The 12279-nt window shown below is 45.4% G+C and overlaps 1 protein-coding gene across 1 annotated transcript in view; it reads left to right on the top strand.

Moving 5' to 3' along the window:
- Positions 1-11968, top strand: part of ASH1L (ASH1 like histone lysine methyltransferase) — a 62009-nt gene extending 50041 nt beyond the window's left edge. The window contains exons 20-28 of the mRNA XM_056510645.1: positions 410-658; positions 1713-1799; positions 2044-2134; positions 5138-5276; positions 6274-6446; positions 7599-7765; positions 8623-8663; positions 9268-9569; positions 10315-11968. Coding sequence (XP_056366620.1) covers positions 410-658; positions 1713-1799; positions 2044-2134; positions 5138-5276; positions 6274-6446; positions 7599-7765; positions 8623-8663; positions 9268-9569; positions 10315-10406 — 1341 coding nt within the window. The 3' untranslated portion in view covers positions 10407-11968. The remainder of the gene's footprint in view (positions 1-409; positions 659-1712; positions 1800-2043; positions 2135-5137; positions 5277-6273; positions 6447-7598; positions 7766-8622; positions 8664-9267; positions 9570-10314) is intronic.
- The last annotated feature ends 311 nt before the right edge of the window (positions 11969-12279 follow it).

The raw sequence follows: 12279 nt of genomic DNA, 5'->3' as shown, positions 1-12279 counted from the left end.
CCTCCAGGTGATAAAGATGACTGCCCCACCTGGTTTTTAAGAGCTGGACCATTAGCAGAGGATATCTCCCAGGGAGATAAGGATCCCTGTCCCACCTCGTTTAACAGATAGTGATAGAATTCAGACTTTTGGTCACATCCTGTATTGCAACCTAAGACAAATACAAACATACCCTTTGCCTTCTTAGTTTTCCAGTAAGACTGGCACAGCAATTCTTTTCTTCTATATCAAAACTTGCAGATCCTACATTCAGCATTCTACATGGTGTGCTAAACATACATATCTATGAGACTTTCCTGTTAATCCATCCCAGCAGCTGCAGCTGGAGGGAGAACCCTCCTAGGCATGCACAGACAGCAGCTAAAAACATGGAAATAAAGCTGATTTCGTTTTTTTTTTATTTTTGCAGAAATACTACGGGCGGAAATCCCCGACAGGGAGGGACGTGTGCCGGCTACGCAAGGCTTATTACAACGCCAGGCACGAGGCTTCGGCCCAGATCGACGAGATCGTGGGGGAGACGGCGAGCGAGGCCGACAGCAGCGAGACCTCGGTGTGCGACAAGGACAACGGGCACGAGAAGGACGAGGACGTCATCCGCTGCATCTGCGGCCTCTACAAGGACGAGGGGCTGATGATCCAGTGTGAAAAGTGCATGGTGAGGGGTCCAGAGGGAGCCAGTGGAGCTTTTCACCAGCAGTTCCCTTGTGCTTGGTGGCATTAATTAATACTTTGTGTCTTTTCTTCCCGTCTTTTCTTCTCATCTTTTCTTCTCGTCTTTTCTTCTCGTCTTTTCTTCCCGTCTTTTCGTCTTTTTTTTGTCTTCTCGTCTTTTCGTCTTTTTTTTGTCTTTTCTTCTTGTCTTTTTGTCTTTTCTTCTCCTCTTTTCTTTTCTCCTCGTCTTTTCTTCTCCTCTTTTCTCCTCCTCTTTTTTCCTCGTCTTTTCTCCTTATCTTTTCTTTTTTCTTTTAGTCTTTTTTTTTTGTCTTCTCGTCTTTTCTTCCCGTCTTTTCTTCCTGTCTTTTTGTCTTTTTTTTTGTCTTCTCGTCTTTTCGTCTTTTTTTTGTCTTTTCTTCTTGTCTTTTTGTCTTTTCTTCTCCTCTTTTCTCCTCCTCTATTTTCCTCGTCTTTTCTCCTTATCTTTTCCTTTTTTCTTTTAGTCTTTTTTTTTGTCTTTTCTTCTTGTCTTTTCATCTTTTCGTCTTTTCGTCTTTTCTTTCATCTTTTCGTCTTTTTTTGTCTTGTCTTTTCATCTTTTCTCCTCCTCTTTTCTTTTCCTCTTTCCCTTCCTTTTTTTCTTCTCATCTTTTCTCCTCGTCTTTTCTCCTTGTCTTTTCTCCTCGTCTTTTCTCCTCGTCTTTGCTTCTCTTTTCTCCTCATCTTTTCTTCTCTTTTCTCCTCATCTTTTCCTGCCTCTCCACAAGAGGAGAAATTCTCTTTTCACAGAGAAAATGCAGCTTGCATTGAGCAGAGCAGCTGAAACTGCCCCCAGCTCCTGCCCCTCTGGAGAGAGAAATTAATTTTAAAATTCTGGACTTTTACTGTTGCATAGAGATCTTGTCTGTCTGCTGTCATGGTGTGAAATAGTTCATAGAAAATCTTCCTGTGTGAAGCTTATTTTCTTGTTTTCTTTAATATTTGTTGAGAAAATGCAATTGGCAGCTATAACCTGTGCCAGGACTTTGTGACTGGGCTGTGTGTGTTTTTTCCAGGTCTGGCAGCACTGTGACTGCATGGGTGTGAATTCAGATGTTGAACACTACCTGTGTGAGCAGTGTGAACCTCGAGCTGTGAACAGGGTAAATAAAACAAGATTCTCCTTATTTTTACTCTTATAAACTACAGCAGCTGCTTAGGGGTTTTTTATTATTATTATTTATTTATATTTAGAATTTGTATCGTTTGGGTTTGATGAAGCTTCCTTGATTTATGTTCAGTTCCATTCTCTGAAAAATGTGGCAGCCCAATTTTGGACTGATATGGTGGGCAACTCAGGATTCTCTTTTTTTTTTTTTTTTTTTTTTTAAATTTTTTTCCCTGCAGGAGGTTCCCATGATCCCTCGGCCCCACTATGCCCAGCCTGGCTGTGTTTATTACATCTGCCTCTTGAGGGATGATCTGCTGCTCCGCCAAGGTACGTGCTGGGCTTCCCACCAGTGTGCAGAGACCTCTGTCAATTCACTTTCATCTTTCACAAGTGGAAGCTGCTCTCTCTGTGGTGCTGGGAGTGATACACAGTCAGAATTCTCACAGGCTGTTGATGGAAAAATGTTAATTAGCACAGCCAGGGCTGTCCTGGCCAGGGGAGGGTGATGCTGAGCCAAGTGCTGATAGTTAACATTTAGAAGTAAAGGCCAAGAAGGCTGTTAGACCTCCAGTATTCTAGTGTAGAATGGTCATTAAAATATCCAGCTCATTGCTTATGTGTTCCCTAAAGCTTATCTCTTCTGGGCTGTACTCTGAATTCCTGAATCTCTCCAAGGCAGCTGCCACAGCCACACAATTCAGCTCACTGATAATTATTTTTTTTATTTCATCCTAGCACAAAGTTAGAAAGAACCCTTTATCATTATTAGGAAACTGCTCTTGAATGAGTGAAACCAATTGATAAGTTTGCTAGAGGGAAATAGGAGAGCCTTCAGGAAAATGGGGGATTAAAAAAAGGTCAAAGGACAGCATATTCTTTATCCCATTTGAAAGATTCTGAAATTTGCATTGTTGGATGTTGCTCTGCATTGTCTTTTCTCTCTCAGAGAGATCCCTACTTCAGTTGGTGGTTGCAGAACTAATTTCTTGGCAATTCTGCTGGAAGTTGTTGAGTATTACACTACAGAAAAGCTTCCTCTGCAAAAATTCCCTAATACCTAAACTCAAGAGATGATACAAATAAAACAGATCTGATCCATCACATCCTTTGGAGTGAACATGGAATTCTACCTTGGATAGGAATGGATAAACAGGGGTCAGAATGGATCCTGGAAAACCCACATAGCCAGAAATTGTAACACATCTTCATCCCTGATGCACCAGCAACAGCTGCTGTGTTTTTTTTCCTTGGAAACTTCCTTTTTGAGGCAGAGGGGCATCTGGAACATCTGGATAAAGTGGAATTGAAATCAAGTTTCCTAATCTTTAGAGCAAGAGAGCATCTGTCTACATCTCCTTATTAATTCTCCTTTTTCAGCCAGGCACAGTAATAGTGGGGTTGCTTTCTTCTCGTGGGAGAGGTGGAAAAAGCTCGTTTAAAATTAGGTGGTTTAAAATTGAATGGTTTTATTTACATTCTGCTTGGGGCCATTAGCTCCTCTCAGTATATTCCTTGTTTTCTGAGAGTCTGTTAAGGAACTCACCTCCCCAATTTCTTTAAAAGTTACCCTTCAAATTGTAAAGCTGTTGTTATCCCAGGCTTAGATATATGAGAGCAATTTCTGTGTGTGAGGATTCCTTAGGAGCATCTTTTAAACTTAGACAAGATTGATAAATGAGATTATATTAATGAAAATAGAATTACTTGTGTTTTACTTTAATCCTGAATCTGGTTATAGCAAAACTGGGGTTTTGATGACCCTGGGGCCACGTTGTCCTCAGTGGTTCCCTGGCATCTTTTTCCTAAGCTGTGAAACCTGCTAATTAATAACAGCAATATCAGGCAAACAGCCATAACTACACATATGCAAAAACTGGGGGAAAAAATAGGGAAAAAAAACTCCAGGAGTCATTATTATTTAATGGAAACATGAGAAAAATGTTCTACCTGAGTCAGAAAGGCAAAGGGAGTATCAGAAATTGTTATGCACAAAATAGCAGAGTGATTTGTGCCTTTCTGTATCCTCCTGGGGTGTCTGCCCCCTTCCTGCCCTGTGCTGCTCTGACCCCCATTGCACAGAGGATCTCACTACCTGGAAAAACAAGGATAACAAGGATAATCCCATCTGGATCATCTTTTCTGTGGACAGAATCTGCCCAGGTGATTTGGAGGGTGAATGATGAAGGTCTGTGAAATGTGGCTCAGGAAGGTGCAATGATGCAGGAATTAGGGAGCAAACAGAAATTAGCTGGCAACAGTTAAACTCTAGGAAGATTTTTTACAAAAGATTTTTTACTAGACTGTGGCAAGCCTTGCCAGGGGACAGTGGAGAGGTCAGAGTATAAATGGTTCCAAAAAAGATTAGACAAATTCTTGGAGGAAGGATTAATCCCCAAAGCTCTAGCCTTTGGCTCTGAAAATCCATAAACAGCAGAAAGGCAGCTGGGCAGGGACAGCACAGGGAGGCTTTTCCTTGGCTTGCCTGTTCCTCTGCTTTCTCCTCCTGAGCAGCTGCTGCTGCCTGTTTTTCCAGCCAGAACATTCTGCTGTGTGACCTCTGGTCCTACCCAGGAGAGGTTTTATGGCTTGGGAGCTCCCAGGTTTTGGTCATTTTTAGGTAAATAATACAAGAGTTGGAATCTCTTCCCAGCCCTGGGAGTGCTTAAGGCCAGGTGGGATGGTGTAGTGGAAAATCTCCCTGCCCATGGCAGGGGGTGGATCTGGATGGTCTTAAAGATCCTTTCCAGCTCAGGTCATTCTGGAATTTCAGATCAGAGCAGAGAAATTGGGGAATAAATTCACTTATGGGAAAAAAAATTAATTTAAATTTAGGGGTTGCCCTTGGGGAATACTTTTTGATTGCCAGCAGTTCCAGGTTTTTCAGTGCTTTCTGCATTCTCTTTACATTTCTTGAGCTCTACATCTCATTGAAATTCTGCTGGAATAACCAAAGGCTTGGGGCTTCTCAGGACAGGATTTATTTTCTTTATAATAATCTTCTCTCTAAGTATTTTCTCTCTCAGAGATTTATTCGTTACACATTGCAGCCATGACTAATTCCTACACCTTTTCCTAGTCATGACTCACATGTTTACATATCCTGTTGTCTGTCATGGTTGTGATTCCTTACAGGTTGGTGTTTTCAGTCTGGGATGGGAAGTTATGGATAGTAAAACATCTGAATGTTCTTTGTGTTAGTGGTTTGTGTCGTTCCTTACAACCCAGCATTCGGTGCCTGCTCTGTTGGTTTTAATGATGATTTCCTCTGGTTCTGGTGTGCTGGGCTCAGGCCAGGCTCTTCACAGGTGTGTCCTTTGTGTCCCTGCACAGGTGACTGTGTGTACCTGATGAGGGACAGCCGCAGGACCCCCGACGGGCACCCGGTGCGACAGTCGTACCGGCTGCTGTCCCACATCAACCGCGACAAGCTCGACATCTTCCGCATCGAGAAACTCTGGAAAAACGACAAGTATGTGCCAGGCAGCCCTCAATTGGAGACATCCCATGGGCCTGCCTGCCAGAGCACAGGGATTTCATGCAAGTCTCATCTTAAGAATGCAGGAATGAGCAAGGTCTGGCTGTAGATGTTGGGGAATTCCCAGCTGGAGCCTGTGCTCCTGGAATGGTTTGCAAGCAAAACTAGTGAGAGGCTCCAAGTCAGAAATATAATTTGATAGGAAAAAAAAGAAAAAAATACATGCAATAGTACAAAAGAAAAACCACTGACAGAGTCAGAACCTGACACCCTGCTAGTTAGGGGGGTGGTAGCAATTCAGATGAAGTGGTTTTGTTGAAGCAGTGATTCTGGTACCTCTTGTCCTCTGGAAACCAGTGGGTAACGGCTGCCTTGGTGTTCCAAATCTCAGTTTTATCCAGGTAGGAAATGTTTGGCTCCTCCCCCTAGGTGGAGCATCTCCCAGTGGGATGATGGAATTTTATCAGTCATGCACTGGGACTCGAGGCCCATTAACAGGAGATATCTCCTGGAGGAAGGATTGGTGGAAAATATAAAGATGACTGCCCCAACTGGTTTTTAACAGCTGGCCCATTAGCAGAGGGTATCTCCTACAGAGATAATAATCACTGCCCCACGTGGTTTCAATAAATGGTGATAGAATCCAGACTTTTGGGCACACCTTTGCACTGTAACCTAGGCCAGCTCCAGAACTGCACAGTGGAAACACAGCAGGTTGGAGGTTTAAGCAAAGGATCAGAGGTAGAAATGGATGGATGTGCTCAGTGTTGGAGCAGACTGTGGGTGCAGTGACAGCTGGGAGGCCGTTCAGTCAGAGTCTGCTGTGCCCATGGAAACCACACTGGGGGTGTTTGCCCTCACTGCAGGCAGGAAGGGGAATGTGCAGCACGTGTGTGACTCTGCAGCCCAGAGAGGGAGCTCAAAAGGAAGCAGAGGCTTGGAGTGAGTTCCATCATGGCTGATGAGTGTCCCTGTCCTTTTGCACCCTCAGAGAGGAGCGCTTTGCCTTTGGCCACCACTATTTCCGTCCCCACGAAACTCATCACTCCCCCTCTCGCAAGTTCTACCACAACGAGCTCTTCCGGGTGCCCCTGTACGAAATCATCCCCCTGGAGGCCGTGGTGGGCACCTGCTGTGTGCTAGACCTGTACACCTACTGCAAAGGTGAGAGTTCAACACATTCCTGAGCATTTGGCTGTGGTGGTTTAACCCCTGCTGAAAGCTCAGCTCTGCCCAGCCACTCGCTGCCCCTGGGATGGGAACTGGGAAAAGTTAAAAACCCAGGGGTTGAAATAAATTAAAATATTGTTATAATAATGATAGCAGTAGTAGTAATGGAAAGGAAGGTTATAGAAAGGGAAAGAGGTGTCCAGTATATGAAGGGGCTGGAAGGAAGGTGGAGAGGCTCTTAATGATGAACTGGATTGACAGGACAAGGGAAATTTTGGTTGGATGCATGAAAGAAATTCTTCCCCTGAAAGAATTCTTCCCTTCACAGAGAAGCTGTGGCTGCCCCTAGATCCCTGGAAGTGTCCAGAGTCAGGCTGGACAGTGCTGGGAGCAACGTGGGATAGTGGGAAGTGTCCCTGCCATGGCAGGGGGTGGCTCTGAGTGAGCTTTAAGGTCCCTTCCAGCCCAAACCACTCCAGGATTCTGTGAACAAACCCCTGGTAGCACAAGTAATGCCCAGAGCAGTCAATCTCCACCCAATGCCAGTCTGTCCCCAGCATTGTTTGGGGGATCCCAGGCACCCCCATTGTGCTGTGGAATATCCTCTGGCCAGCTGGGGTCAGCTATCCTGGCAGAGCAGGGAGAGCTCTGGGCTGAGGGTGAGCACTGCTGGGCACCAGCTAAACATAGGGGTGTGACCAACATCATCCTCACCCTGAAGCAGGACAGCTGAACCAGCTCCTGGGACAAATCCCCTCTGTTCTGGAAGCAAGGACATGCAGTAGGGGAAGTTTGTGTGTTTCAGAGCTTTGCCTTGGGACAGGGACTCCTGATTGAAGAGGGACAGCAGTGGGCAGGGAAGGGAAGATGATGTCAGTTGGTAATTGTGTCTGTGAAAGTTTGGGAAGTGTTTTGTTAGAGGAAGATGATGATAATTGTGTCTGTGAAAGTTTGGGAAGTGTTTTGTTAGAGGAAGATGATGATAATTGTGTCTGTGAAAGTTTGGGAAGTGTTTGATTAGAGGATGCAGGTTCTCAGAGTGAGCCAGCAGCATGTCCTGCTGAGACAGCAAACAGGGACTCACTCACACTGTGATACAGCATTTCTCCCTCAGTCCATGACTGTTTTTCCCTTGTTGGATGCCAGGGAGGCCGAAGGGTGTGAAGGAGCAGGATGTTTACATCTGTGATTACCGCCTGGATAAATCTGCTCACCTCTTCTACAAGATCCACCGGAACCGCTACCCCGTGTGCACCAAGCCCTACGCCTTCGACCACTTCCCCAAAAAACTCACTCCCAAGAGGGATTTCTCAGTGAGTGGGTTTGCTCTCAGCTTCCTTAACCTGTTTTTTAGAGACTATATAGAGTTCTGGAAAGCCCCTGATTGTTGATAAGTGGAGCTTGGTCAGCCAGAGGGAGCTGATCCTTAGATGGGGCTCACAAGGGACAAGAGGGAAAGGCTCAAGCTGTGCCAGGGGAGGCTCAGGCTGCACATTCAGGAGGAATTTCCTCATGGAAAGGGTGGTCAGGCCTTGGAAGGAGCTGCCCAGGGAGGTTTGGAGTGCCCATCCCAAGGAAGGGCTGCAGGTGGCACTCAGAGCTCTGGGCTGGGGACAGGGTGGGGATCAGGCACAGCTTGGACTGGATGCTCTGAGAGGGTTTTTCCAACCTCAGTCATTCCATGATTCTGGAGTCTGCACAGCCTGGGGGAAAAGCTGGCTGGAAGCAAGCTTGGAAAGAAAAGTGGGTGTAATAGAACCTGCAGTTGAGAGACAAAGAGGTGCTCAAGGGATGGTGGTGCTGAGTTCAGAGAGGGTCTCAGAGGTGGCAGATCTGCAAACCTCCTGCAAATGAGCTCTGCTCTTCCTGGAGCACAGGTTTTGTAGTGGCCTTGGAGAAGGTTCCAGACTCATGCTGTGCAGAAATCAAGGATTCTTTTTATCATGATGATCTGTGGCTTGAAATTAATTTAAAAGATGTAAAGAAGCAGACAAATCTGGCTCTAATTTATTTTACTGCATGATTGTGCCTCCTCCTGTACCTCTCCTTGAGGTCCACCAGCATTTCCAGAGTGTCCTGCATTGACACTTTCAGAGTATTTGACAGACCAGCACTTCCTTCTGCTGTGAATTTGATTTGGCATTGATCATAATCTTCATTGTTATTGCAGCCTCATTATGTGCCAGACAACTACAAGAGAAATGGAGGCAGGTGAGTCTCCCCTACCAGATTGTTGAGAAGAGATGAAATAATTCTGTTTGCTTGTTGTGCCCACTCTCCTCCTGCCCCTTTCTCCTGTGTGCTATGGAAATAAGAAGTTTAAATTATTTAAAGCTCTCTAAGCTTTCAGAGAGATAAAAGGGAACAAGTGAGGAGGGAGAGGCAGCCTTAATAATGTACATCAGGAAAAGAAAGGAGCTATTTGAATGTCAGAAAAAAGCAGCTGAGTGGGGAGATGCACAAAACAGGAGGCTCCAGCTTTCCCAGGTGGAGGAACCCAGGTCCTGGACCTGCTGCCTGTGTTTGTGGGGCAGTCAGAGCCCAGATCTGGTAGAAATTGCAAGAACATCCCACTAAGGGCTGGGCCAAATTGCTCTTGGAGGTAAAATCATTTGCAACTGCAAACAAAAAGCCATTTGTTGTTCAGAGCTGCAGATAAAGTTACAGCATTGCTGGGTGTGAGTGCAGGGATTGAGGGGAAAATATTGAGCTCCAGAGAGCCCCTGCCCATGGATGAGCCCTGGGCTGGCTGGGAATTGTCCTTTTAGGTGAATGTCTGAAAAAACTGCTCCTTAACCCCCTGTTCTCCTGCAAGGTCATCCTGGAAATCGGATCGCTCGAAACCTCAGATCAAAGACTTAAACCAAGAGGAAGATTCCCTGCCCCTGATGGAGGAGGTGCTGGGGGCCCCTGAGCAGGCTCCAGGGGAGCTGCCCAGCCCTGAGGAGCCCCCCAAGGAGCCAGGGCACAGCGAGGGCTGCGAGGGTGACAAGAAGGGGGACGAGCCCCCCTCGGACACGAGGCAGCCCTGCAGCCCCGAGGAGCGGCGGCACCTGCAGAGGGAGAGGCTGAACCAGATCCTGCTCAACCTCCTCGAGAAAATCCCAGGGAAAAACGGTGAGAGTTCAGCCTCTCAGGTCTCCTGCAGCTCTGGGGTCTCTTTGTTGAGCTGTGTTGAGGAAATGAATGTTTTTGTCTGGATTTCTTGTTAGTGGGCTTTAGTTTTCTTTGCAGCCACATTTTCCTTTGCAACAGAAACCCACTAAATCCAAGTGAAATTTCTTACAACTTTGAAACTGTTTTGTATAATATTTTTAAACAAAAACTTATTTTTAAACAAAAACTTTCCATAAACTAATCCCCCCATCATCTCATATATCTACAATGGAGAAGCTTAACAGACAGGAAAGACTGAAGGGAATTTGGAAAGTCTCTTTTGACCTTTCATGAGCTTTCCTTGGATTCTGAGTACCTGCTGTAGGTGTTGTCTGAGCTGTGGGTTAAAGGGAAGTGTGAAGTGTGTCCCTGCTTTTAAATTAAAGCTGGGATGAGCCCTGTCCAGTCTTCCAAATTCTGGCAATACCAGTCATGAATTGATGCTTCATTTGGGTTGGGAGGATCTTTGGAAGTTGGAAAGGATCTTTGGGAGTTGGATCCAAGCTCAGAGCTTGGATCACTCAGCACTTGGATTTCCAGGAGGGAAACATCCTTGAAAGAACCAAGGAATTTAGTGTTCAAGGAACGATGGGAGGTGGCACTCAGTGCTCTGCTCTGGGTGACAGGGTGGGGATTGATGATCCTGGAGGTGTTTTCCAGCCTCAGTGACTCTGCCATGACTGAAGTCCCCTTTTTGCCCCTGCAGCCATCGATGTCACCTACCTGCTGGAGGAGGGCTCGGGCCGGAAGCTGCGGCGCCGCACCCTGAGCATCCCCGAGAGCAGCTTCAGGAAGTGACCCAGGAGGGGCAGCCGAGCTCTGGGGTCTGTCACTGGGGCTGGGGGCCAGAACCCAGCCCAGGGAAAAGGAGGGCAGCAGCAAACTGACAAAACTACAAACAGTAGCACCTGGGGGGCCGGGCCGGCGCGGCGCCCACCCTGCTCTGCAGTGCTCTTGGTGTGTGTGTTGGTGGGCGTGCCTTGTATTGATGTTAGGTACTGAGGAAACCTCGTGGTTATTGTCCAGGATGGTCAAATTTAATTTATTTTTGCTTGATATTCCCACTCAGAGGAAAAAAAAGAAAAAAAAAAAAAAAAAAAAGAAAGAAAAAAAAAAAGATGTGGAGGGCGGAGGAAAAGGACTGAGTTACTCTGAGGAGGATGTTCCCAACGGTCACTGCTAACCTGGCATTGTACCAGCCCACACCAGGGAAGGGAATCCAGAGGGGAGAGGAAAAAGCTGAGAAGAAAAAGCTGCCCTAAAGCTGTGGCCTCTGATTTGCACAAGTTCCAAGAAGAGAGAAACGTCCCCAGCCGAGCACCAGGTTCGCCGTGGGATGCCCGAGCAGCATCCCTGGGCTCTGTGCCAAGGAGAAGCTTCCAGAGGCCCTTGGAGAGGGGCAGGAGCTGGGATGAGGCACTTGCTGTGCGGGGGGAGGGGGTGGGGTGTGAGTTTTTTCACTTTTTTTCTGCAGAGAAATTTTATAAAAGCAAAGTCAGCTCCTGACGCCACCATTGCTGTTGGTTTTTTTGATAAGCTGTGGTTCTCGTGTGTCTCGTGTGTTGTGCAAATTAAAAAAAAAAACCTGTTAAAAGAAAAAAAAAGGATAAAAAAACAACAACAACAACAAAAAAAACCCCAAAGACCCTTTCACTCCGTGCCCTTCAGGCAGTATCCAGCGAGTGTTTGTCGTGAGCTGTAGAATTTATCACCTGCTGACACTTCTCTGTGCTGGTGGCCAGCAGAGCCTGACTCCGCCCAGGGGAGTGTCCCCAGCCCCGGGAAGGTGGCTTTGCTTTCCTGTCTCAGACGTACACATGCATATCCAGTCCTGTTTTAGGTGTTCTTATAAGAAATCCAGTTTTTAATGTGCCAAGTTGTATATATCTGCTGCGTGGATGTAAAGCAATACCGTAGTTACATGTTCCTTTTTATGGACCAAGCTCGTCCTAATGTACATTCTTGTTATTATTATAATTATTTTACTCTTAGTGGAACATGACTCATTCCATTAACTTTTATGTGTTGATTTAAAAAGAGGAAACAAAAAAACAAAAAAAAAAAAAAACCACAAAAAAATAAAAAGAAAGGAAAAAAAACCCTTTGAGAAAAAAAAATATTTTATTAAAAAAAAAAAAAAGAAATAAGAAAATAGTTTGGAATATTTTCTTACTGTAGAGAAGCACTGTACAGTACCAGGAACCCTGAGTATAAAATACTCGTGCGTGTAGTAGGAATATCGCATGTCCAAACCCTCGAGTTGTCTCATTTAGTTTCAAACAGAAATCATTGTCTCAAATGGTGTTAAACACTAAAAAGTTTTTAAAAAAAGAAAAAAAATAAAGTGCGTACAGAAGCGAGACACTAGCTCTGTCATTTTATCTTTCTTTTGTTGAAAGACTAAACAAAATGTTTTTTAGACAATCAAATGTTAGGTAAGTGCAAAGAATTGTTTTTTCTTACTGGTGTAGAAATTAATGACTTTTTTTATTTTTTGGTTATTTTATAATACTGAGCAGACCCGTGTGTCCCCAGGATCGCCGCCGGAGCCAGAAGCACTACGTTACTGCAAATAGAGCTGAACCTTAGTCTGCATGGGTGTAGGCTGTGTGATTGCTGAAAATAAATGCTGCTAATATATTTCCTTTTTACAAAGCATATCTAAATAGAT

This window comes from Oenanthe melanoleuca, chromosome 25 (genome assembly GCF_029582105.1).
Source record: "Oenanthe melanoleuca isolate GR-GAL-2019-014 chromosome 25, OMel1.0, whole genome shotgun sequence".
NCBI classification, from domain to species: domain Eukaryota; kingdom Metazoa; phylum Chordata; class Aves; order Passeriformes; family Muscicapidae; genus Oenanthe; species Oenanthe melanoleuca.
This window is presented reverse-complemented; position numbering and strand designations above follow the sequence as displayed.